General features: G+C 42.0%; 3 protein-coding genes across 5 annotated transcripts; 2 read left to right on the top strand and 1 right to left on the bottom strand.

Annotated features, from left to right (window-relative positions):
• The first annotated feature begins 3,748 nt into the window (after positions 1-3,748).
• Positions 3,749-10,188, top strand: jkamp (jnk1/mapk8 associated membrane protein). Of its 2 annotated transcripts, XM_010754083.3 has the most exons (7): positions 3,749-3,865; positions 4,557-4,633; positions 5,888-6,042; positions 6,149-6,355; positions 6,800-6,981; positions 7,069-7,145; positions 8,081-10,188. In XM_010754083.3, the coding sequence occupies exons 1-7, from the start codon at positions 3,862-3,864 to the stop codon at positions 8,297-8,299; spliced, it is 921 nt and encodes a 306-aa protein (XP_010752385.1). In that variant the 5' UTR covers positions 3,749-3,861; the 3' UTR covers positions 8,300-10,188. The 2 variants fall into 2 exon arrangements, with proteins under 2 accessions (XP_010752385.1, XP_010752386.1); XM_010754084.3 differs by lacking the exons at positions 3,749-3,865; positions 4,557-4,633 and adding an exon at positions 5,472-5,733.
• Positions 10,189-10,312: 124 nt separating this feature from the next.
• Positions 10,313-18,089, bottom strand: fam241a (family with sequence similarity 241 member A). 2 transcript variants are annotated; one of them, XM_019279607.2, is made up of 3 exons: positions 17,819-18,089; positions 14,757-15,057; positions 10,313-12,453 (listed from the first exon to the last, which is right to left on the bottom strand). In XM_019279607.2, the coding sequence occupies exons 1-2, from the start codon at positions 17,969-17,971 to the stop codon at positions 14,761-14,763; spliced, it is 450 nt and encodes a 149-aa protein (XP_019135152.1). In that variant the 5' UTR covers positions 17,972-18,089; the 3' UTR covers positions 10,313-12,453; positions 14,757-14,760. The 2 variants fall into 2 exon arrangements, with proteins under 2 accessions (XP_019135152.1, XP_010752388.1); XM_010754086.3 differs by lacking the exon at positions 10,313-12,453 and having other exon boundaries at positions 13,044-15,057; positions 17,819-18,088.
• A 3,332-nt stretch (positions 18,090-21,421) lies between these two features.
• Positions 21,422-25,916, top strand: lrit3b (leucine-rich repeat, immunoglobulin-like and transmembrane domains 3b). The gene is made up of 6 exons (XM_027278699.1): positions 21,422-21,557; positions 22,596-22,970; positions 23,058-23,143; positions 24,388-24,681; positions 24,771-24,830; positions 25,410-25,916. Exons 1-6 carry the CDS (start codon positions 21,451-21,453, stop codon positions 25,832-25,834), a joined length of 1,347 nt encoding a protein of 448 aa, XP_027134500.1. The 5' UTR covers positions 21,422-21,450; the 3' UTR covers positions 25,835-25,916.
• Positions 25,917-26,628: the final 712 nt, after the last annotated feature.

Genomic DNA, 26,628 nt, shown 5'->3' with positions numbered 1-26,628 from the left:
TCTGACTATGATATTGATTTGTTTTGCCTCACTGAAACCTGGCTGCAGGAGGATGAATATGTTAGCTTAAATGAATCCACTCCTCCGAGTCATTATAATACTCATGTTCCTCGAAGTACTGGTCGAGGTGGTGGAGTTGGAGCCATATTTGACTCAAGTCTATTAATAAATCCCAAACCTAAACTAAATTATAATTCATTTGAAAGTCTTGTCCTTAGCCTCACTCACCCAACCTGGAAAACTTTACAGCCAATTTTATTTGTTACAGTATATCGAGCTCCAGGTCCTTATTCTGAATTTTTATCTGAATTTGCAGAATTTGCATCAGGCTTGATCCTTAAAACAGATAAAGTAATTATTGTAGGTGATTTTAACATTCATGTGGACAACCACAATGATAGTCTTAGTACTGCGTTTATCTCTCTATTAGACTCAATTGGCTTTTGTCAAAGTGTAAATAAACCGACTCATTGTCTGAACCACACTCTTGATCTTGTTCTTTCATATGGCATTGAAATTGATAATATAATAGTCTTCCCACAGAATCCTCTTCTGTCTGACCATTTTTTAATAACCTTTGAGTTCATACTACCGGACTATAAGCCTTTGTGTAGAAGCTTCTACAGCAGATGTTTATCTGATAGTGCTGTAGCCAAATTTAAGGAAGTGATTCCTTCAGCATTGAATCAAATGCCATGTCTAACTGTAACAGAGGACTTGTCTACTTCCTTTAGCCACCCACAAATAGACCATCTTGTTGATAGTATTACAGGCTCATTACGGACAACTCTAGACTCTATTGCACCTCTGAAAAAGAAGATAATTAAACAAAGAAGGCTAGCACCATGGTATAGCCAGCAGACTCGTAAATTAAAGCAAGAGGCACGTAAATCTGAACGCAAATGGCGTGCCACTAAACTGGAAGAATCTCATCTAGTCTGGCAAGATAATCTCAAAACATACAGGAAGGCTCTCCGTAATGCCAGAGCAGCCTATTACTCTTCTTTAATTGAGGAGAATAAGAACAACCCCAGGTTTCTCTTCAGCACTGTAGCCAGGCTAACAGAGAATCACAGCTCTACTGAACCATCTATTCCTTTAGGTCTAAGTAGCAATGACTTCATGAGCTTCTTTAATGATAAGATTATAACTATTAGAGACAAAATCCATCACCTCTTGCCCTCAACAGGCATTGATCTGCATTCTGATACAGCAAGTTTTGAAACAGCTGTAAAACCTGATATGTATTTAGACTGTTTTTCCCCCATCGACCTTCATCAAATAACTTTAATCATTTCTGCAGCTAAGCCGTCATCCTGTCTCTTAGACTCCATCCCAACCAGGTTGCTCAAGGATGTTTTACCTGTAGTTAGTAATTCGTTATTGGATATGATTAATCTGTCTTTATTATCAGGATATGTACCACAGTCCTTTAAGGTAGCTGTAATTAAACCTCTTCTTAAAAAGCCCACTCTAGACCCAGAGGTCTTAGCCAACTACAGACCGATATCAAACCTTCCCTTTCTGTCTAAGATACTTGAGAAAGCTGTAGCTAATCAGCTGTGTGACTTTCTCCATAACAATAGTCTATTTGAGGATTTTCAGTCAGGATTTAGAGTGCATCATAGCACAGAGACCGCATTAGTCAAAGTTACAAATGACCTCCTAATGGCATCAGACAAAGGACTCATCTCTGTACTTGTCCTGTTAGATCTTAGTGCTGCATTTGACACCATTGACCATCAAATTCTTTTACAGAGACTGGAACATCGAATTGGCATCAAAGGAACCGCCCTAAGCTGGTTTAAATCGTACTTTTTAGATCGATCTCAGTTTGTTCACGTCAATGATGAATCCTCCATGCAGACCAAAGTTTGTCATGGAGTCCCACAAGGTTCTGTACTTGGACCACTTCTATTCAGTTTATATATGCTTCCTTTAGGGAACATTATTAGGAATCACTCTATCAATTTTCATTGTTATGCTGACGACACCCAATTATATTTATCGATCAAGCCTGATGCAACCAATCAGTTAACTAAACTCCAAGCATGCCTTAAGGATATAAAAAGTTGGATGACCTACAATTTTTTGATGTTAAATTCAGACAAAACTGAAGTTCTTGTAATTGGACCCAAACACCTCAGAAACTCTCTTTCTAGAGACTTAGTTACTTTAGATGGGATCACCCTGGCCTCCAGCTCCACTGTAAAGAATCTTGGAGTTGTTTTTGATCAGGATTTGTCCTTTAACGTCCACATAAAACAAATTTCGAGGACTGCATTCTTCCACTTACGTAACATCGCTAAAATCAGACGCATTGTCTCTCAGGCGGATGCAGAAAAACTAGTCCACGCATTTGTTACTTCAAGGCTGGACTATTGTAACTCTTTGTTATCAGGCTGCTCTAATAAGTCTCTTAGGACTTTGCAGTTAATTCAGAATGCTGCTGCACGTGTTCTGACAGGAACCAAGATCAGAGATCACATCTCTCCCATTTTGGCTTCCTTGCATTGGCTACCTATTAAATCTAGAATAGAATTTAAAATTCTTCTCCTTACTTACAAAGCTCTTCATGGTCAGGCACCATCTTATCTAAAAGAGCTCATAATACCTTATTACCCCTCTAGAACACTGCGCTCTCAGGACGCTGGGTTCCTTGTGGTTCCTATAGTTTCCAAAAGTAGATTGGGAGCCAGAGCTTTCAGCTATCAGGCTCCTCTTCTGTGGAACAAACTACCTTTCTGGGTTCGGGAGGCAGACACGGTCAACACCTTTAAGAATAGACTTAAGACTTTCCTTTTTGATAAAGCCTATAGTTAGGGCTGGCTCAGGTCATCCCTTAGTTATGCTGCCATAGGATTACACTGCCGGGGGACCCCACCGAGGGTTATGCCTAGCCAGGCACGGTATTGGTTGAAGATGCACACATCTCCCTTACCGAAAACTCTCTCTCTCTCTCTCTCTCTCTCTCTCTCTCTCTCTCTCTCTCTCTCTCTCTATCTCTCTCTCTCTCTCTCTCTCTCTCTCTCTCTCTCTCTCTCTATATATATATATATATCCATCTCTCTCTCTATATATCTCTCTATATTTCTCTATATCTCACTCTCTCTATATATATATATCTATATCTCTATATCTCTCCATATCTCTCCATATCTCTCCATCTGTGGACATGTCTCATTAATGCATGTTACTAACCAAACTTCCCCGGAGTTTCTGTGCTCTGTCGTCCAGCAGGTTCTCGTGGATCGTGGCTGCTGCTGTGATCCTGCATGACGCCCACTACATATATTATTACTGTCATTATTACTACCATATCTATTACTGTAATCATTTTTATCATTCATTATAATTCATTGTCATTTTATCAGTCATTGTACAATATGTTTGTGTTGATTTGTCCTGTACACGTGACATCCATTGCACGTCTGTCCGTCCTGGGAGAGGGATCCCTCCTCTGTGGCTCTTCCTGAGGTTTCTTCCACCTTTTTTCCCTGTTAAAGGTTTTTGTGGGCAAGTTTTTCCTCACTGGAACCGAGGGTCTAAGGACAGAGGGTGTCACTCCCTGTACAGATTGTAAAGCCCTCTTAGGCAAATGTACTTTGTGACTTTGGGCTATACAAATAAAATTGATTTGATTTGATTTGATTTGTATAACAATGTTTAATGTGTTGAACAGTCCAGTCAGTGTAAAACAGGTGGTTCAACATACTGTCAGTGTTGACCTTAAAAACAACAACTTCCGGGTTGTGCTACATGACTTTCTTCCGCATCCGGCTTCCGTGTCAGATGGAAACACGGCAGCACTGATACACCGATATTAAATAATAATATTAATAAATCCGTGTTCGGCTCGCCATGGGTAAGTGAGCGCTGCGTTTGGTGTTCATGTTTCACCCGGTGATGGTCAGCTTGTTAAAGTTTACCCGCCGCGTCACGCAGGTACTGCTAGTGGAGCTGTGGATAAGCTAACAACATCCCGCTGTGCAGCTGTTTAAACTGACACTTTAAACATAAATACTGATGTTAAATCTTAAAAACACACTTTAAACCATGCTGCAGCTTTACGTCACCACACACACACACACAGCTAACATTAACGTTCAGCAGCTTGGAGCGTTTATTTGGACCGGTGTTTCGGTTCGATGAGTGACCGTGTTAACTTGTGTCCTGAATGTCGTTGTCGTATTTTCGACAGGTATTGAAAATATGAAGATACACGTCTGTGCTCGTGAACGCCTCTTTATTTATTTATTTATTTATTTATTCAGTGTTTTTATTTGTGTATTAATGTTGCAGTATTAAAAAAAACAGCTCGTTCGTCTCTTCTTCCTGTTGTAATGACGTCAACCTCAGACGCATTCGACTGAAGGTTGCCAGTTAACAGGGTTGCTAGTTGAACCGAAACACCGGCACCACTTTCTATAGGAAGGTTATGTGCTGATGCTCTGTAACGTGTGTGTGTGTGTGTGTGTCTGTGTGTGTGTGTGTGTGTGTGTCTGTGTGTGTGTGTGTGTGTGTGTCTGTGTGTGTGTGTGTGTGTGTGTGTGCAGCTGTGGCCATTTCAACGTGTCCCGGCCTGTACTGTGGCAGGATGATGGTCAACGGATCAGTGGAGGGAGACTGTGGGGTGAGTACTGACCATCAGCTGAGGGCGATAAGCTGTGGTTAAACTGGCTTTTGTAAGGAGGGGGAGCTGTTCTTCACTCACAGTGCTCAATATCTCTCAAAACAACGTCGCACCATAGGTTTAATACATATTTTATCAATTTATAACCTACTTATTTATATCTCACACCAATTTACATATTGGTAACTTATTTAGCCTACATTTCACCATCAGTCTACACTGCAATTTGTAAAACGGATTCACAATATACACAATTCACATATTAACTTTTTTTTTTCATCCCATCAATTTACACTGTTATTTGCATTACTTATTTACACCTCACACCATAAATTCACATAGTCAATTAGATCCGACACCATAAATCTACATCAATCAAATTAATTTTGCTAAACTTTCTTACATGTCACAACATCATACCAAATATCAGCAGTTGTTAGTCATTACAATTAATTCACAGCTTTCTAAATAGGACTTAGATCTCTTGTCTTCTGCCTCTCCTGTCTCTGTCTACATGCTATATGGTCTGCTGACCTCCGGATTAAGCGCTTCTTAACAGTTAGTTAACTGAACAATTTTATAACTGACATTTTATGTTTCTGTGACCTTAAATACTGTGGCCCAATTTAATCTCTGGCGATAAGACACACTTCACTGGTCACCGCAGCTTGTACACAAAAAAAAATACTTAATATAAAATAACTATAAATAATAAACATATAGAAGACAGTCATGAAGTCATGCTGGTGTGAGGACACGTTCACAGTGGAGTCAGTTTAAATCAGAGTGTGTGTGGGACCTCTGTGCTCTCTGTTCTGCTGATCCTCGTGTCAATTAGGGCCGTGCCATACATCATTCATAATAATACGAGCGCTCGTCGCAGCAACAAGCATGGCTAAAAGTGAAAGTAACGTTGGCACAGCGGTGGAGTCGCTTCCCAAAAGAAGAGCGACCTCAGTTGTGTGAACGTGGTTCAGTTAGAAAAGATCAAATGAAACGAGAAACCACAGGAATATGTAAGACGTGTGAGAGACTGACAACTAAACAACAAACTCCAAAGACAGAGCTCAACAGCAAACCACCAACTGAAGAAGTAAGAGGTGAGCGTTGTTTCACTTTGACTGACAGAACCGATGAAGGAATAACTGAAATCAGTGTTTGTGCAGTGAAATGTGTCGTCTCACGTCACACTCTGGTTCAGATTAGGGACAGAAAATAAAGGATGAAGTGTGTGTGTGCTGTGTGTGCTGTCAGGTGTGTCCTCGTGGAGAGCGGACAAACCTCCACAAGGTCTGTGAACGCTGCACAGAGTCCCCCGAGCTCTACGATTGGCTCTACCTGGGCTTCATGGCCATGTTACCGCTGGTGCTGCACTGGTTCTTCATCGAGTGGTACTCCGGAAAGAAGAGGTGGGCGTTTAAACAGCACGTGGTCAGTTTGGTTTAAGCATGTGTCGTCATGGTGCATCTGTGATGAAGACCCTCTCTGTGTTGCTTTGTGTCGCCGTGTGTTTAGTTCTAGTGCTCTGCTGCAGCACATCACAGCCATGTTGGAGTGCAGCGTGTCGGCTGTGGTCACCCTGCTGGTCACGGAGCCGGTGGGGCTCCTCAGTATCCGTTCCTGTCGAGTCCAGATGCTGTCAGACTGGTACACCATGCTGTACAACCCCAGTCCAGACTACATCAACACGTTACACTGCACCCAGGAAGCTGTCTACCCTCTGTGAGTGTTTTGATCCAATATTAAAATTCCTGTCTTTAAATCATGGCCTCTGAAACATGTCAAGTTCAGTTCCCTGAGATTAACAGCTTTATTGAGGCTTCTCACCATGTGTCACTATTTTGTGGCGTAAATTGCGAGTCAGCCTCAGATCTAGAAGCTGGTACATGAAATAAACAAAGTGAGAACACACACACAGGTAGGTTATCAGAGTTTAGTCCATGAATCCACCTGTATAGTCTCTGCCTCAGAGACATTTCAGAGTGTCTGATCGGCGGCTGGAGTGTGTTATCGGGCTCTGTGTTTCCAAAAGTTGGATCATGGATATTTACAACAGCTGCCTGAAGAGAGAGGAGTACAAGTCATTCTTTTATTTCTCCGGCATTCTGTCCAAACTTTTCTGACGTGTCCTTTCTCGTGCTCTGCTGTGTGTCTTCCCCTCTCCAGCTACACCATAGTGTTGATCTACTACGCCTTTTGCCTGGTGCTGATGATGCTGCTGCGTCCTCTCCTGGTAAAGAAGATCGCGTGTGGTCTGGGCAAATCCGATCGCTTCAAGAGCATCTACGCCGCTCTCTACTTCTTCCCCATCCTGACGGTGCTGCAGGCAGTTGGTGGAGGTCTGCTCTGTGAGTGTCTTAATCACACCTTGAGTAGCAATGTGTCATTGTGTAGGTGGCCCTGCGCAGCACTGAGTGTCCGCTTGTGTCTTTCAGACTATGCCTTCCCCTACATCATCCTGGTCCTGTCTCTGGTCACACTGGCCGTGTACATGTCTGCCTCTGAGATACAGGTAAGAACACACACATCATTAAGTAAGTTAAGTTATTAAAAACACTGCTGACTGAATTTAGTCGACTTTTCTGAAGGCTGCCTCTTCTCTCTCTGTCTGAGCTGCCACCGTTTATAAATCACACTTCACTCTGCTCCATAAACTGCAGTCACACCAAAATATGAATTATATACCGGAATAATATCAGCTATATGCTGATACCTGTATATGTGTGATAGGCCAATATTGACTCCGATTTGAAGTTACACATTTTAACCTTGAAAGTCCTTAAAATCATTGAGAGGTTCTTAAATTTGGAATAAATAAGCTCTGCAGAGTCTTGAGTGTGCCATCGAAGTGTTTGATGACCATTCATTAATACATTTACATAGTTTATCATTTTTATACATATATAATTCTATTAATATAATTTTAAAAGAGATTTAAACTTTAATAAGTCACCCATTCTTAAGAATTGGGACAAATCATGTCCTACCAAAAAAATGTTTAAAGTATTACTTTAAATACTTTTTTTTTTTTTTAAGGTGGGAAATTTTCTTTAAAAGATTTCTATATATGAAATAAATATGATTTTACTCCTAAATTTGCCCTGTGCCAGAAAACACCCTAACCCACACACTGCAGCTCAAATAAACGTGATGGACCACACACATCGTCACAATCGTCTGAGTATTCAGCCCTGACATAGAAAATCTTCCAGAAACACTCAGCTGCACTTAACTCCAAGCTTAACAGCATCAATGCGCTCATGTTTCCACTGCTGACTTCCTCTCCTGAGACCTCACAACAACGTGGACGTGTTTCTTGGCTGCAGCGCTCTCTCTCAGTACTGGACCCCGTTCAGAACTCGTGGCCTCATCAGTCGCTTTAAAAAACACAGCTTCATGTATTCTAACCTGTTTCTCTCTCTCTCTCTGTGTGTGTGTGTGTGTCAGTCTTTCAAGAACCTGGTGGCTAAGAAGAAGCGTCTGGTCGTCCTGTTCAGCCACTGGCTGCTCCACGCGTACGGCATCATCTCCATCTCCCGACTGGACAAGCTGGAGCAGGACCTGCCTCTGCTGGCCCTCGTGCCCGGCCCCGCCCTCTTCTACATAGCCACGGCCAAGTTCACCGAGCCCAGCCGCATCCTGTCCGAGGGCGGCAACGGACACTGAGCTGGAGCTTTCAGCAGACTGAATGTCATCATGAGGTGTCAGACATGTGTGTCTCTTCATGATTCAGTGATGTGAAGATACGAGAGACAAATGATCCCACACTACAGGAAGTCACTTCCTCTGAGTGTTTGTGTTTGTACACAGGGCGGATGTTTCACACAGCTTACACACATCATCTCATGTAAATGTTCCCGTGGGAGTCTGACTTCATGGAAACTAGCTGCACAGCCCAGGCTGAGAGCTGCTCACTGACATTTAAACATCAGCGTGGTTTTAAACTCCTGTCTGTTCATTCCACGTTGACAAAGCTGTCAGACATTTTGTAATTTTTTGTCCCACAGTCTATAGAAACGCTGCAGCGACGCAGACATGCGAAATGTGTGGGTAGAGCTGCAGCCGGGTGCTGTTTAATTTAAATGGATATATTTTGTTACAGAGGTGGAACCCTGACATTTTATCAGCCTCTTTTATTTTTATTTCACATCCCCAAGTGACTCTTTTTCTCTTTTTTTGTGCATGCTGTACATTCTCTTGTAAACACAGTAAATGTTGTGAGTGAAGCGTGATGATGTCGCGGCTCCTCAGACCACCTCAGAGTGTGATGGACGAGTAGCAGTAGTACAGCCTCGTCCGGTTAGCACCGTTCCCCGGCGACCTGCTCTGGAATCTTGCAAAACATCTGGATGAACAAACATCCTGTCAGCTTCATGATGGACCTAAATCTAGCTTGTAGCTTGATTTAGTCAAATTTTAAAGCTTTTATGCTCATCTACGTCTACATTAATGTAACTTTCTGTTCTATTAAAGGTCCAGTGTGTAGAATTTTAGCGGCATCTAGTGGTGTCGTTGCAGATTGCAACCGACTGAATACCCTGCTGCTCTTACTCTTGATTAAAGCATGAAGGAGAAGCTACAGTGGCAGTGAAACCACTAAAGGTTTGTCCCTTCTGGGCTGCTGTAGAAACATGGTGGGCCCTCTGATGGTTCCTTCTAAGGTAACACAAACATTCTGAATGTTATTTTCAGGCAAATAAACACGAATACAAACAGAGTCATGATGAATATTATATTGGTCTTCTGCCAGTACTTACCCTTTAATATTACACACTGGACCTTTAACAACAGCCATACACTATGGCTGTTAAATGTTGCAAACAGATAAGAATAGCAGGACAGGAAGTAGACTTACATCCTGTTTCATGTTGCAGAGACAGAATCTTTGGAGTTCAACTTCACATTTGTCTTTGGCACCAACATATCTGATATTGGAGTCACAAATATGGTTATAGGTGCGAGGAAACGTGTAAATAGTGTAGATATGTTGTAAAGATCGAAGACACTGAAAGACAGCAGCAGCTGTCTGTCATCTGACGTTTTGTTCTGTAATCTTCACATGAACTTCAGTGTGTTTGTGTTGAAGCTGCTTTATCTGTATATTGTAAATATCCATGTCCTGATGCTTGTCAATGATGCACGCAGGCTCAGATTCCTCGTGAATGTGTCACTCTATTTAAAGCTCAGTGTATATCATTACTTATTATCGAGCATGAGCTCAGACTTCAGGTGTTTACGAGGCTCCGAACGCAGACATGTCGTGGGGCAAAGAAACATGCTGATGTCACTGTGGACGGGAAACTCATGCAATCCGATGAGGCACAATATGCAGTGTGTTTCCAGAACAGTTTGACTGAGTGATCATTTTCAGAATGAAAACCTGAACGCAGCTCTTGCATCACGGACTGCTCTCAGCCATGTTCATCACAGGACGCCAGGCGTTGCATGCTTCTGCTTGTCTACACATGTTGTGTTGTGAAATCAAACAGATGTGCCAAATGTTGTAAACATACACACGGTTTGTTGTTGCCTCTTCAAAATAAAGTGAAGTCTCCTTAAATCAAACTTTCATAATTTGCCATATAAAGTATAAAACAATGAGTCTTCTAGTCTGACAGAACATGTTTTTGACTACTTTTTTACATGCTGTCATTATTAAAGGTCCAGTGTGTAACATTTATGGAGATCTACTGGCATAAATGGTGATTATACACTTCAGGTCCACCGTGTTCACTCCAAGCGACAACCTTGAGCCAGATGTAATTTTGAGAGAAACACAACCTGGTGTCACATTGCGGTGGCGAATCCGTTTTGACCTCTTGGTGTATTTCATGTATCAGGGTTGTGTTCGCTAGTTTGAGAGTGTAGTGGGGTTGAGCGACAGACAGTGAATGAGAGTGAGGGAGCGCAGATGGCAAGAAAAGTGGTGAATCAGATAAATAAGAAGTTACTTTGTGATTGTTTCATAGCGGTTACATTCATCACGAATAAACACCCCATCCCACACCTCACCACCACCCTGTGGTGATTCACTACAATGCTTCATTTGTTCTGATTGAGGTTGAGACAGAAGGAAACAACCCTCTTCCTAAAGCTGAGAGGATAGGTTGATTATCATGAGCGACGCCTTTCACATTGTCACACAGTCCTTTGATACGTTATTATACAAATATCAGTTATAAAGGCTAGTTTAGGCAACTTCACTCACATTTAACACCAAAGCTAAGACCATCAAAGGGACAATCAGGAACAAGGGTGAAGAAACTTCCATCATCTTTTGTTGGTCTGTGTACAATGACACAAGGCCATGTGCTTTGGCTAACAACATGAAAAAATCAGGCTCACTGACTAATGAACCATTAAAGTTTACCAGATGTCTAGTGTTTAGTATTTGCACAAATTTCACATTCACACTGAATCTGTTGAAGGGGTCATTGCCAATAATGGTCACGTTCCCTATAAATATTTAGTTTGGCTGTGTGGTGTCAGCAAGAGAAAACCTCCATGGCTGGGAAATGAAGCAAATGCAGAAGTTCCAAAAACTGTAATTCCTCAAAGTCCACTGTCAAATGTCCAGCTGGCTACAGAACATTTCACCCTTCATAAGTCCCCATGTTCAAATGTCCAACTTCACAGCAGAAATAAACATGTTTACAGCCTGGTACAAAAAACACTTTTAGTCTCTATAGCGGATTTCCCCGTTCATGACAACTGTACTGAGGGTGACTTTTTATAGAACTCACCTGTTCACATTATATTAGGGCTTTATTGTGTCATTGGTTGACTCACTATGTTTCTACAGCAGCCCAGAATACTGATTCTACCGTTAGGGTGTTTTTTTTTACGAGTTTCACTGGCACTGTAGTTTCTCCTTCATGCTTGAAACGAGAGGTTGAGGTGAAGGGCATTTCAGTCGGTTGCAATCTGCAAATGCACCACTAGATGCCACTGAATTCTACACACAGGACCTTTAATGAATCATTTCTAAATATACAGTGCTGCTCAAAAGTTTGCAAACCTCTTGAGCATTTTGGAGTTCTATTGTTTCACCCTGATTTCCTTATTTAATCAAAACCAATATTTATATATGAAAGAACAGGTACAGGTTTATCAATTCAATATACTCAAAAAAAAAAAAATCAATTGTGTGGTTAAGACTAAATTTAAAAGAGTTTTTGGTCAACTTATGTAGGTGCTAAAGTTAGTGAACCCTGAGCTACATTGGTTAAAACAAGCAGTTAAGTAGAATCAGGTGGGACAAATTGGTGGCTAAATAAACCACTGAAATGGACCCATAACATCAGAGATTTTTAGGGACGAAAATGTGCATCACTGATTGAAACAGAGATAAAACCAGGTCACTTTAGTCTTACCCAGGTGAACACATACAGGTTAATCATGCAGAGTGGAAGCGAGATCTCAGAGGACCTCAGGAAGAGGGTAGTGACAGCACATTTGTCTGGGGGAGCTATGTAGTCATCAAAAAAAAAAAAAAATAAATAAAAAAAAATTGAGCTTCATCGTTCCAACAAAAAAAACAACTCTGCCCAGAAGTGGACGACCTTCTAGAATATCAGCAAGAGACACACGAACATTGATAATGGCAAATATCCTCCAAAGTAGATGTGAAAGACCAATGAGTCATACAGAAACCGTTCGGTTAGGAGTTGCAATATCCTATTAACTGATTGAGTTTGAGTCCATTATTTGGAATGTCAGTATTGTGAATTGGGGTATAACTGAACATCAAATGAGTTATTTTAGTATTTATTACAAAAAATCTTACCATCGCTGTAGGGTTCACAACCTTTTGAGCAGCACTGTAAATGCAAGAAACAAAGAGAATATTGATTCTAAAGAATGAAACAGAAGAAAACATTTAGTGTGTGTGTGTGTGTGTGAGAGACCAACTGGAAGTGGAAACAATACAGTCACAAACAGAACATTACAAAGCTGCTTTGTAGTTTTGTTGAACAAAAAATATTTGCAGTAAGACTGAATTTGGTAGATTTTGAATTGACCTAATCACTGGAGATCCAACATGCATTTAGACTGAAGCACTGTGTGAACTTTGCCATTACCGTTCTTTTGACAGTGATTTATTTAATAAAATATTTGAGAGGGAGATTCTGAAGTACTGTGCCAACAAAGCATGAAAACAGTCACTGATAGCAGATCAGTCAGAACTTGTGAGCTTGAAAAAAAACAAAGAAAAACAGTTCCACATCACGTTCAAGAGTGGAGCCTTTCATTTTTAGACAAATCTGAGCGACTTCAGACAGGTTTGGAAAAGTTCAAAGTGGTGTGATACGTTTGAGATTCAGTGTTACAGTGACTGCTGTTACAAACACAGATCTCATGTTGGATCACATGCAGACACGAACAAGACAAGAACAACCAGAATATTTTAGGAACACTCACTTTTAATCACAGACATTGCAATACAGTTTGATTGAATAGTTCTTTAGTAAGTATGCATAAAACTCTGTGTAAACACCTCCAACAATAATTTAGGTTTTAAGACCCATTCATCTCTAAACAAAGTCGAATGCAGCACGACTGCAGTCATTTAACACGTTTCCCCTGGAAACCTCTGATACTCAGTAGTAAACTTTGAAATCAGTGTGACGACTTGAGCGTGGTGTCTCCTCAAACAGTGTGTGGTCAGTAAATGCACCTGCACGTCCCAATCATTGACACCGGAGTAAAATATGTGAGAGCTTCCTGAGACGAGCGGTCAAACCAAACAATGACGTGCCTTCACTGACAGACATCAATAGATATGTCAAAGGTGAAGTGTGTGCTGACGACAGCAGATTGTTATGGTTAGTTTTGTTACAGGTTAGTTCTGTTTAATGGAGGAACACAGACTTGAAGCTCAGAGAAAAACCTTCACACTGCTTCCTGCTCTGGAACAGAACGGATCACACAAAGATGAGCTGTGTGTGGAGTGTGAACGCTGGGCGTCTGTGACAGTGACGACGTCACCCGAGCCTGCCAGCACGTTCAGAGCAGATATGAAGCTCAGAGGAGCTTTAGCACGATGACAGGCAGATATGATGATTCAAACGAGGAGCTGAGGACACACCAAGAACAACTGAACGTGTTTCGATCAAACCAAAACCAGTCCAGTGTCTTCTTTCCACTGTGATATTACTCATATTCAGAATGCATGAACTCTTTCAGCTGTGTGTGTGTGTGACTGGGCACAAATGGTTTCACGTCCAAATTTCCTTTTGAACAACACTCTGCCAACACTTAACACAAGTTTGAACTGATTTCTTATCTTTCCGTAAATGAATGTGATTATTGATTATATACTTCACACTGAACATGGCTTCATAACTGATGATTATCTGTTGCGTCTAATCGAGGATTCCAAATCGTCTGATCCATCAGAACTTCATTTTACTGGGTCCAAAGCGTGGCTACAGAACATGGCTAAGGTCAAAGTACCCCTCTCTGTTTTGAATGAACACACATGATGTACATATTGTATGAGAAAGCTGCAGCAACATGCTAACCATGTGATGTCAACATGTTCAGTCATGTCAATCTGAACTGGCTGGAGTGTCAAATACATATTTTCCATATGTATAAATGAGTTACGTAAGTGAGTAAACGTTAGAATAACATTAGTGCAACGCAGGCTTAGCAGGTTTTTCTTTGAATAAATGATTTCACTCATCTCGTTCACTGTAGATGAGCTACAGCTAGCTCTGAGGCTAACCTCTTCCAAATGAAGTGTGTGTGTGTGTGTGTGTGTGTGTCACCTCTCTGATCAGGAATCAATGAAGAATGGATAATGACATTTGTATCAATAAAATCCTCTCACAGCTGCTGGCCGTCGTGCCCAGCTGAACAACAATCATCAACACACTGTGCTGACTCAGTGTTACATTCACACTCTGCGGCCTCCAACACAAACAGTCCACTTCCTATTTCCTCATCAATACCACCCAGTCATGCTAAGCAGAGCAGAGGAGATCTGCTAAAGCACCATCACTACGAGCTACGACCCCCCCACCCTCCCATAAAAAGCACTGCAGACTCCAACCCAAACATCCATCAGCATGTGGAAGCATTACAAAGCAAACAGCGGAGGCTCCGCTCTGGCTGTCACCTCGTTACTTCTGGATGTAGATGATGATGATGCACAGAGTTCCCACCAGCCCCAGCGCCTGGATGCCCAGGAACCAGAGCAGCAGCCAGAAGAACACAATCACCACCGGCTCCACGATCTTGTCCCCAAAGTACATCTGGCTGAAGCCCACCCGCCGCAGACACTTGTTGAGCATGCCGAACAGAGTCCCCATCCGCTCGCAGTCATCCAGCAGGGGCTCTCTGGTCGTGGGGTCGTCCAGGTGGGGCCACCCGGCGAGGGGGTCGGTGGGGGGTCGGGCTGGGGTCTGGCTGCCATCCACCTGTGAAGACAGAGGTCAAGACGGGTCACATGTCTGGAGCTCCTTGTTCACACGGCAGTGAAAGGTGCAGCGTGTGGATGTAGTGACATCAAGAGTCAGTGTTTGGTTTGTCCATTCTGGTCCGGTTCATTAGTGTCTTGGGTTCCGCTTCGAATACACAACTGTTCTATCTTTGATGGACACAAACTTGATGCAAATTGATGATCATACAAAGAAATGAACAGTGTAGCATAGTTACAGATTGACCAGCACATAAACCAGAAAAACGAGCAAATCTTAGCCCGTCTGAAACTCTCCTTGTGGGATTAACCAGAATGGGCTGTGTGGTCAGCAGGTACTGTCATGTGTAGTTTGGGGGTGACGGTGATATTAATGAATATATCTCTATAAAGAAACACACTGACATGTTTTGCATTGATCCGTCATGAGGTCTGTAATGTCAGGACATTTTTCACAGTTGAACAATAAACTTTATGGTTCAAAAGGACGTCAGTAGACTTATTATCAGAGCCTCCAGGAATTCGCGATGTTGCGATTTGCAACTTCAACACAACTTCAGTGAATCCCCGTGAATCAGGACGGTGTTGCAATTTGAACCAATCACCGTGATTTTTCCGCAACTTTGACCAATCATTGGCGACGTCTTGAGCTGACGTCACTAACGTCGCCAAACTTCCTTCACGAAACTGTGTTGGAGAAGCAATGACATTTGACATAAAGTCGCAATAAGGGCGCACTTGAAAATATTGGAGCAGCTGACGTGACCACGCGAAAACGAGAGACGGCTGGCGTGACCGCAGTTGTTTTTCTTCGGAACCAAGTCGTCCGTCTCCATCTTCAATTAACTCGCTCGGGCTCTTCACTTCTCTCCTCACCTGTTACAAAAAGTACGCATGCGCGCAGGGGATTTTTCTGGGTGGGCGGGGCAGTGTGCTGCGTGCTGTGAGCAGCACCAGGAGTGACACAGGCAAAACTCCGGAGAATTAAATGCCGACGGCTTAAAACATTTACGTGACAAGTACTCGATGGTCGCGATATAGTCATTTCATACATCTCACGTAGAACAAGCCGCGATATATCGAGTATATTCGATATATCGCCCACCCCTAGTCTATGGTTAGTCATCTTCCCAGAAAATTACAGCGAAAGACAGAGCCAAGCATTCCCCACTGTCCATGAAAGTGAGGGCAGGCTATTTTTTACACCGTGCAATCTGGTCGTTGAACATAAAGGAAGTCCTCAATCGACAAACATTTTGCAACAGCGAATCACATCAGATGTATGGAAACACAGCAAGAAGGACTTAAGACGACGAGACAAGTTACAGTGACGGAGGCGGTAGCAAGCAAATCAACTGCAAGCATGGAAAGAATAAAGGTGAGTTCTTTTTAAAGGTGCATGCATGGGGCGGTGTTTAGCTCAGTCGGTAGAGTAGCCGCCCCATATGCGAAGGCTCAGACTCGAATCCCGACCTGTGTGGCCCTTTCCTGCACGTCATTCCCCATCTCTCTCCCCACATTTCCTGTCAATCTTCAGCTGTGTCTATCAATAAAAGCAAAGGCCAAAAAAAATAAATCTTGTGCATGCATGTTTAGTGTTAACTTAAGTGTATATATTATCATGTTGTCTCTGCCCCTCGCTGCGTTAGGCTACATGCACAGTTAGCTTCACAATAATAGACAATAAAGACAGACTAAACTACAGATGCATTCAGGAAATAAATGTTGCATTTCTGAAATCCTGGTAATGATTTATTTTCCATGTTGGTAAGGCTGTTTGAGGACCATATCTCAGTGTCTATTTCAGTAATAACTCAATATTTAAAATATTCCTCAGTTTTAATTACAAAAAGGGAATCGCAATTTATCGCAACTTTCACTTCCTCCCGCAACAAAACTGTAAAAAGCACCGCAACTTTCACCGCAACTCTTTTGAAAACCTCACGCAACATCAGGCTATTACGCCGCAACTACTTAAAGAAAGGCTGCGAAATCCTGGTGGGACTGTATTATGATCTGCCCCAATGTCCAACAATAGGTGACTTATTAATAATCTATGGACTGAGTTTTGACCTAGGCCAGGCTGGAATGTGCACTGTTTTAGTCAGCATGGCCGTACACTGATCAGAGCTCATGACTGTTTATTACCTACCTATCACACGCTGTGACGTCACCATTACACCTGTAATCCCATTCACTGTGATACTGACTGACCTCAGAGGACACGGAGCAGCACACAGGCTGAGCTGTGGGAAGGATTTCACAATCCCACTAAAAGGTGGTGTTGTTGGTGTTGTTGTTGGTGGTGGTGTGTGTGCTGCTGTCACGTGATCTCCCGGTGGGAGCAGACAGGTAAACTTCCCGCTTCGTTAAACTCACACAAACTAAGGCCTGTCTCTGTCACGTGACGCTGTCGCTCGTGAAGAGAACGTGCCACCAGAACGTCCCGTTCAAAGTCTGCGACACCTACACACACACACACACACACCTACACACACACACACACACACACACACACACACACAGAGTTCTCTGTGTTACAGCAGCGTCACGCTGCGTGTCACGCTCATTTGAACACACTAAATGTAAAGTGTGAGATTTACTGTGAGCTCACTTTAACCGTGTCCACTCAGCACACCGTCACTACCGCACCACAGCACCGACACAGCGGAGCCACTCCCGAGTCCCGGTCCGACCAGGTTAACGTGAGACGCTGAAAAAGGCTTAACACGGTTAGCTCGTCACTGCACTCTTTGCTTTACCCGGTGTCGCTGCTGGTGCGGCGCTGTCCGCCCCGCACCGGGTCCAGGTTGAGGAGCGTGCCCCCCTCCTCTCCGGTCCTCTGACGGCAGCTGTTCGAACTCACGTCGACGCAAAACACACGGGTCGCTGAAAGGCGGCGTCGCAGCGGACATGTTGTTAAAGCCAGTCCACTGACGGTAACTTCGAGGAATCAAAACATGCGGCTCCGCTGATTGGCAGCCCGGTCCCAGTGTCCGCGCAGCTCTCGGAGGCGCGCCGCGCGTTCCCGTTTAACGAGCACGAGCACGAGCCGCCCTGCACGTGTCAATAGGCGCCACCTACAGGTGGTGACGGCAACTACAGCAGTTCTACTGTAAATGGATGCTTTGTTACACATGGTGTATTTCCATTAAAAACTACAAGGTGGAACATGTTCAGTGCACATATAGACATGGTGCAAAGGTAATAAAATGCAGTACTTACATATAGTCCCCCAGTTTAATGTCCAGCACAGTGTGGGTCTTGTTACGGTTCAGTTTAGTGTGTCTTGGGTGCTGTGTTTTGTGCTCTCTCTGTCCCCCCTCCCATTTCTGTTTCCTTGCAGAGCTGGTGTGTGGCAGGAGGTGTGGCTGGCTCCTCCTGTTGGCAGCAGAGGCTCACCTGTTCTCACTCATGACACATTAGTGTAGGCTGTAGTTCATACTCTTCATGAATAATAAACCTGAGGATTTACAGTCACTGTTGGGTAGTGGGTGTCACATTAATAGCTCCACTAACAAAAAGCAACAGCACAACCAACAAACAAGAGCTGGATTAACCCACCATCTGGGCTGGAGCCTCAGAACCTCCCCTCCCCGGATCATAATGAGTATTTATGAACTATATTAACACAGGTTGTGTGATATAAAGGGCCCCATTCATTGTCGTTTGTCACTGAAGTGCAGTCACCTGTGAAGCTGAATAGTCTTCTCTTGAAATGACAGGGCTGTTCTTAATGTTATCAATCCATGGCGCCTGGAGCACACTGAACAACAAGATACCAGCTGTTAAAACTAAACTAAACTGTCAACCCTGAAGGGAACCGACAGGAAGGGAAGGGACATCCAACAAGAGAGACAGACAGAGCGCTGCATAAACAGCTGTTTCTCCACGCCTACACGGTTTTGATTATTGTGAGAGCTCCGATTAATAAATGTAAACAAATAATACTTTGTTTGTGATGACGGTTTTCTTTAGTTTTAACAGCTGGTAACTTTTTGTCATCCAATAATGAGCTCCAGGCAGTATGGATAGATAACATTCAGATCAGTGCTGTCATTTAAAGACTATCCAACTTCACAGCTGCACTGCAGTGACAAAACTTGATAAATGATCTTGCTGTCATGAGAAAAAGCCTTTTGTTTTCTTGAAGATAACAGAATTAAAAAAAAATAATTGCAGCAGAGATGTTCTCACCTTTCATACATACAGTATGTCTTCCACAGAAGCTATCATTTCTCTTGTCATATTTGATATGCTCTTTTTTCTGATGCAAGGCAACTCAATGTGGATTCACCAGTGATCACAAGTGAAGCTAGTAGATCTTCTGGAGTCCATTCTTTTTCTAGTTTGAGCTGCATCAAAGATAAATCTCTGAGACACTGAGGTTTCAGAACTTCTTGAGTAGGCAGTGATATTTCTTGACATGACCACCAACTCCTCCTTTTGATCTCAACAGTTAGTGAAATGAATGAGCTGTATGAAGGGACTGTTTCTAAAAAAGGAGTCTACAGAAACTTTGTGTATTTCTATCTTTTGGATGTCACAATCCTGCTTTGACATGAGGTCCTGGATTAAGTACCTGATTAAACTGATAGTTAAAGTCATCTATTGGACAGTCTAGTGTGGATCTTTGTTTCAAACTAATACACTGTTTCATTGGGTGTTACTTTGAGAAATTATGACTAGTTGCTTTTATGTGAAAGTAATACTTTCTTACTGTAATATTACACTACTTTTCTGTTACCTCACCAAAATAACTGTATAAAAAATGTATGACTAGACATTATAAAATGAAGGAAAGGGTCAGGTTGTTTGATAATCAAAGAAGTTTGCTGCATCTTATTATAAAACCAGTAGTGCTTGATAAAATTCTCCAGGTCCCTCACAGACTGGAGCCTATCCCAGCTGACTTTGTGTACATCCTGGACAAGTCACCAGCTCATCACAGGGCAAATTGAGACAAACAACCATTCAAACCTACGGACAATTTAGTCACCAATTAACCTGCATGTGTTTGAACTGTGGGAGGAAGCCGTAGTACCAGGAGAGAACCCATGCAGACACGTGGAGAACATGTAAACTCCACACAGAGATTTAAACAGGGACCTTCTTGGTGGGAGACAGTGCTAACCACGCTCCACTGTGCCTTAAAAAAACAAACACTTAATTTCATGTTTAACTCATTATAAAACATCTTTATTTAATAAAACTCATCAACACCATCCTGGTCATTTTTTCTACTCTAACAATTATCATCTGTGGTTTGGTCAAAATAAATCCTTCAGTCACAGTTAAATGTAAAAAAATATTGTGTCACTCGTATTGTGTCAATGTATTTATAGAATATAGAATAATTATATTACTGTATAAACGTAATAAATCCATTCTGCAATGAATTCTTCATATTTAAATTAGCACTTTAAGTTTACACAAGCCTATGTTCCAGAGAATGAAGATGTTTTGATTAAAAGATGATGTGTGAAATCATTTTCCACAATGAAGTGTGAAAATACACACTGAATATTTTTTCAGTATGTGCATTTGTCCCAAAGAGATTAACAGCTCCACACATACCAGTTTACTTTCTTCCGTTTATTAAAATCACCACATAAAATAATAACTGCTTTATGAGGTGCATGCATCTTATATTAAGTAACTGTATGTGTTACATGGGTACATCTAACAGTTCAAATTATGAAATGAGTGCTACCTTTGTGTCTTTTCTTTCTTGTTTTTCTTTTTTTTTAAACGGTAGACAGTGTGCTCACCCTGTTAATCTTATAGGAGTGTTGTTATTTGTACATCAAGCTGTTTTTATCCAACATGATGATATGATTTTTATTTAGTCTGTTGTTACTTTTGATATAATACTGCTTGCTATTTGCCTATTTGAATGGTTGAACTTGCTGCCTGTGGGTAGGGGGTGTCACACTAAAACCCTACTAACAAAAAAACAACAAAATAATCTCAAAAGAACCAGATTAACCCACCATGGGGGCCCATCTGGACTGTATCCATTGCTCCATATATTTAGTAATAATACATAGCATGTACGTAAATGTAACAGAATAATTTGTTATATCTGATCAGTATGTCATTAGTGTATTGCGAAATGGAATTTGAAATCTGACTAAACGCACGGTTTTTCTTAGACTGTTGTGTGATGCCAAATTGTTCTCAAGGTCTCAAAAACACTTTTTCTAGCCCTGATGTTGTGATTTGTTATTCTGACAGAGAGGCGTGGGATTACATGCCACTTGTAAGCAGCATAATCCCAGCTAATCTTGGATTCATCTTCACTCTGCTCTGTGGACACAAACTGAGACTGGAGAACACTGGGAATATGGAGATACGAAGAGCCTGTTTCAGTACAGGGTTTGTCTGATGAAGGATGTATGTGTTGGTCCTGGTTCAAATCCTGCAGTCCACCCTGTTGGCAGTCCACTCCTGTCCAGATTTATGCACCTGTACCGATGGGAGCAGTGGATCAGAGCTCAGGTTGAGTGAAATTCTCTTTGTGTTTGCACAGCTCATTACAGATGATTATATTGAAGCTCTATAAGAACCAAAAGCTAATGCAATAAATAACATTTGGGTAGCTAAATATTAGAAAGGTGTAGTTACATATATGTGTGTATCAGTTTGCAGTATTCAGATATTAGCTCCTAACGTTCACATCAGCCAAATTTAATACATCATCTTTCTGACTGTAATACAGGTGTTGATATTATGCTGTTAAATAGTTAACCTGAAGCCAAAGCAAAGGGTTCCATCAATGATTGCACATTTACATTCTGAAGAGCGGCTTCATTGATGAACAGTGTTGTAGTACTTGAGAATCTTGGTATTATACTCGGTCTTGTCTCAGTCTTGGATGAAGAGGACTCTGGATTTTATTTCAAGATTACTCAAGACCACAGTTCCAAAGATATCACCAGTGTTTACATATGATTTACCTAATAATGTCTAGTTTGTCCCACCACAGTTTCATAATTACCTGATACTTTTACACTTCAAAAAGTTCTTCTACAGTCTGTAGTTATAAAGCGAAAACTTGCGTGGCACAGAAAACTAAAGAGGTTAGGTTGAGGTTTAACCACAAGACCATGTGCAAGTCCAAGTTCTTCCAAGAAATCAAAGTGTTTTATGATGCAGGTCATTAAAAAATAAATTAATATGAACTAGTTCAGTTTTGGGACTTTTTTAATGCAAGGTATCATTAAAGCAATGGGTAAACATTAAAACAAGGACGATGAAAAACCAAAATGGTAAAATAAGATGGGACTTACTATAAATAAAAATACACTGCCTGCCTTCTGTAGGACACTTCATGTTGTTATACTCTCTTTGCTTCCAATAACCAGATGCAGGCTGCTCTGGTTTAAGCTGTGTCTCTAAGAGAGAGAGTTCTTCATTTTAATACTGTGATCAGTATTAGCTGATACAGCTGCCAGCAGTATTATGTGAATATGTGTATTAAGATGTGTTATAAAACTCAAGTTAAATTCCAGGCTTGTGTTATACATGGTCATGCAGGTCAGTGCAGTGCAGTGACCCTGGAATCTCAGCTGTTCCCATTAACGTCCCAGCTGACACAGTCAAACTGCGTCTAGAGAAGACCTTGATCTCCAGGGTGCCCCGAGCAGCCTTCTACAACCTGTCAGAGCTGCGGTTCTTGTGGATGACCTACAATTCCATCACATCCATCCACCCCAGCAGCTTTGTCAACCTGAAGGCCTTGCGAGAGCTGCGTCTCGATGGAAACTTCCTGACATCATTTCCCTGGGACAGGCTCCGGGACATGCCCCGCCTCCAGACTCTGGGTCTCCATAACAACCGTCTGTCCAGCCTTCCTGCCCACGCTTCGCTCTTTCTCACCAACATCACCTACCTCGACCTGTCCAGCAACAGGTGTGTCCAGATACCACAGAACCATCACCGGTAGGTCAGGTATGTTTTTAATGAGTATTATTCTCTCCTCTCTTCTCCTCTTCTCAGGCTAACTATATTACCTGCTGAGCTGCTGGATCTTTGGTTTCCTCTTCCAAAACAACAGGGAGGACCAGCTCAAAGAAGAATTTTGGGTACAGTATATTATAGAGCAATTGAGACACTTTATGTTTCTGTCTAAACTTGATTTCCAGCTAATATTACCAATGACTAAAAGTCAGTGCCAGATTTACTCGTCTGATGGCTTATTTTTTATTATGTACATAGAGGCTCATGAGCCAAGTTACATTGCCTACTTTCCTAACTCCGGTTCTGGCATGACATCGGTTCTGCTCCCTGTTAGCATTTCCCCGTACCCTGGGCCAAAGAACTCCTCGACACGGTGGCTCTGATCCAACTTGCTGAAGTGTCTGAAAGTCAAACGTTTAGATGCCTCACATGGATAGTCAGACATCACTGTTAGCAGGCACCTTTTCTGATTTCTCAAAGGGTGTTTGTTAGGATAGCACTGCTGAACAATAATATTTAAAGTCTGTGTAAAGTCAAAATAAATGTGTCTTAAATTTGTCAGACTAAAGAAGAAAGTGTTATTCACCACCCAGCCAAATTTGAACGATTAAAAATAACGATAGGTTTGGGGCGTTCTTTAGCTCAGTTGGTAGAGCAGCCACCTCAGTCCTTGCTGCGGAAACCCAAGGTTCAAATCCGACCTGTGGCTCTTTCCCACATGTCATTCCCCATCTCTCTCCCCACATTCCTGTCACTCTTCGGCTGTCTCTATTAAAATAAAGCTTGAAAAGGCCAAAAATATATATATATAAAAGTTTATGAAATTAGCTGTCAAATCAGGTGAAAATGGGCAGTGTTCTCAGCTCCAGTACTGTGGGGGCATGTCCGCTGAACCACTCCAGGCAAGTTTAATGAATCTCTGTCTCTGTGTCTTTCTCTCTCTGTCCAAACGTACATAAGTCATGTATCTCAGTGACGTCACTTTGCGGTTATTGCTCCTTTGCATTGTTTTGATGAAGCCATGGTGGGGGAGGCTTTTATACCGTTGCGCTAGGGGGGCGGAGTGCTCACCGAGTGATGTCACGCGGTCTTATTTTAGGACCGGCCAAAAAATCCTGGTCTGAAAACTGGTGAGAAACTGTTTGAACCTCCAACTCCACATTTCAGTAATATATCATTCAAAGTCTTCACCTGTTTTCAGCAACTATTTTCCAACATATTTATTGTGTTTTAAAAGAAAACATGGAATTGCCTTTACAAAAACTTTAAATAAATGATTGTGTATAACTGGCAATCTGCCATTACGGCCCCTTCACACATATTAAACATGAGAATAATCTAAACAAGTCGAATTGTCCTGCATACCCAGGTCTCCATGACAACCCCTGGTTGTGTGACTGCCAGATCTCCATGGTGATGTCCCTGTCCATGTCCCTTGGGACACCTGTAGTTCTCATGGACCAGCTGCTGACATGCAGCAGGTCTCTGGGTCAGTCAGGGATACTGCTGACCCAGGATGATTTGTCCCGCTGTATGAGGCCTTCAGTCCAGCCTGCAGCCACCAGAGTCATCTCTCCATTGGGCAGCGATGTAATCCTCCGCTGTAATGCCACCGGCTACCCTACACCAACCCTGACCTGGATCAAAACCTCAGGCTACACTGGTAAGCAATTCAGGGTCACTCTCAGGTGATAAAGTGATATTGCTATCATCTGAGCATCAATCAAGTCATGTTGTGATTTCTCTGTGTAGGTTGTTGCCAACAAGACATCCTTGAGACCTATGACCAGCTACCCAGGAGCTTGGAGAGTTGTAAGTGGTGCTCTCTTGTATTTCTTTTAGATAAGCACAAATCTAATGCTTGTGTCACAGCACTGGTGAAATGATTTGTTTTAGGTCTGGGGAATTAAATTAGGCTTATGTATAAGTACTAACTGGCCACAACATACCTGAATGCCTTGGATTTCAATCAATTAGAAAGGATGCAGGTACAAGAAAACTATATGAGTTTTCTCTCTTTCGGCCATCATTCCAGTTGTCAGCAGATTAAATATGGGACAAGGCAATTTATGCATTAAATATTAGTGATATTCTCTTTACTGGAAACTACATTAGAACTGTTTTGTATGATTCAGTAGGAGACAGTGACCATCAAATTTACACCTAATAGGTACTATTAGTATAACTTTATTTGGTATTGTTGATTTGCTGAGAACCGAGAGGTCCATGTATTTTTTTTCAGCTATCTATTTCATTCTACAGCTATAGAATAAATGTCAGTAAAGCATGGAATAAAGCAAAAACGTTTCTTCAAATTGGGTTTGGGGTTAGGGTTAAGACTAGTGAAGTTTAAAGAAGAAGAAGCTAAGATTGTGCATCTTTATGTTCCAGTTATGCAGGAATCTCCTCGAGTGGGGGTTCGCTGGTCAATAATCAGCCTGAATGGGTTATCATACAAGGATGCTGGTGAATATCGTTGCCAGGCACGGAACATGGCAGGAATATCTGAAGCCCCAATCAAACTGAAAGTGGTGGGAGTCTCACAACTATCCCGTCTTCCAAAGAGGAAGCTCCAAAAGACACCAAAACCATCATTAAAATACAGGAAGTCAAACCAGACTAGAACTACTATTACCACCCCTTCAGTGAAGGAGAATCAGATACTTCAAAACATCACATCACCTTCCATTAATAAGACCCAGACTTCCCCGAATCTTGAGTCCCAAGTGTTCCCTGTACACAAAAGGCGCAAAACGAACTCGACAAATGCAAAGAAAAAGACCCGGACATCCATCAAGTTTGCATCTGAGTCCTGACAAAACTCTACAACCTCTCTGTTGTCAGAAACACTGATGTATGAGACACACTGGAGTTGATCAGGGCCACTTACTTTTTTCTTCAACAGGGGTATGGGAACACAAATAAAACCTCATTGTTTGTGGATCTCTAGTTTTAGTGTTCAAATATTTTTTTTTGAGTCATTCTGCACTGTAAAACAATACACAATGTTTTAAGCTACCCTGAAAAATCTGTTTGTAAAAAAATTAAATGTGTGCCATAGAAACGTGCAGGAAATAGATTTTCCTGAAAGGATGTTTTGACACCTGGTGTTCAGGTTAGAGCAGAATTCTCTAATTACCATCCTGTGGGTTGGATCTGACCCACAGGATAATGTTTACAGCTTAGTGTTAAATGTGAGCCATGGCTTTTATCACTGTAGTGTGCTAACCAGAATTTCATTTCCTTCACAGAGAACTGAGTAAACCTTTTTAGGGAAGGTTAGGTTAGTCCCTGCAGGACTCAGGAAGGGTGACCAAAGTAATGTTTAATGCCAACCAGTGATGAGCCCAATCCTGAAACTGCCCATTATGACAGGATGGGTCCTTGCATTGGGCCAATATCTCCACATTCCAGGGTGTGGTATGCAGTCCATCATGGACTGCTTGTGGATGTCAGAAACAATTAACAATTTAGCATATTGATTCAATGAGCTGATTGTGATGCAGGAACAATATTAACTGAAATAACAGGAACTGTTTAGACACATCCACTAATCTGGAAAAGATGGAAAAGCTGAGGTGGTTCAGGCATCTGATCAGGAACTTCCTTT

This window comes from Larimichthys crocea, chromosome V (assembly GCF_000972845.2).
Source record: "Larimichthys crocea isolate SSNF chromosome V, L_crocea_2.0, whole genome shotgun sequence".
NCBI classification, from domain to species: Eukaryota; Metazoa; Chordata; class Actinopteri; family Sciaenidae; genus Larimichthys; species Larimichthys crocea.
Note: the sequence above shows the minus strand (reverse complement) of the source record. Positions and strands in the feature narration are given on the sequence as shown.

Coding starts and splice junctions, on each gene's coding strand:
- jkamp (XM_010754083.3), top strand. Junction 4,634..5,887: donor CAGTGGAGGGAGACTGTGGG/GTGAGTACTGAC, acceptor GTGTGCTGTCAG/GTGTGTCCTCGTGGAGAGCG. Junction 6,043..6,148: donor TGGTACTCCGGAAAGAAGAG/GTGGGCGTTTAA, acceptor CCGTGTGTTTAG/TTCTAGTGCTCTGCTGCAGC.
- fam241a (XM_019279607.2), bottom strand. CDS start 17,971: ATGTCCGCTGCGACGCCGCCTTTCAGCGACCCGTGTGTTTTGCGTCGA. Junction 15,058..17,818: donor CGCACCAGCAGCGACACCGG/GTAAAGCAAAGA, acceptor CTGTCTTCACAG/GTGGATGGCAGCCAGACCCC.
- lrit3b (XM_027278699.1), top strand. CDS start 21,451: ATGTATGTGTTGGTCCTGGTTCAAATCCTGCAGTCCACCCTGTTGGCA. Junction 23,144..24,387: donor AGCTCAAAGAAGAATTTTGG/GTACAGTATATT, acceptor CTGCATACCCAG/GTCTCCATGACAACCCCTGG. Junction 24,682..24,770: donor CAAAACCTCAGGCTACACTG/GTAAGCAATTCA, acceptor TTCTCTGTGTAG/GTTGTTGCCAACAAGACATC.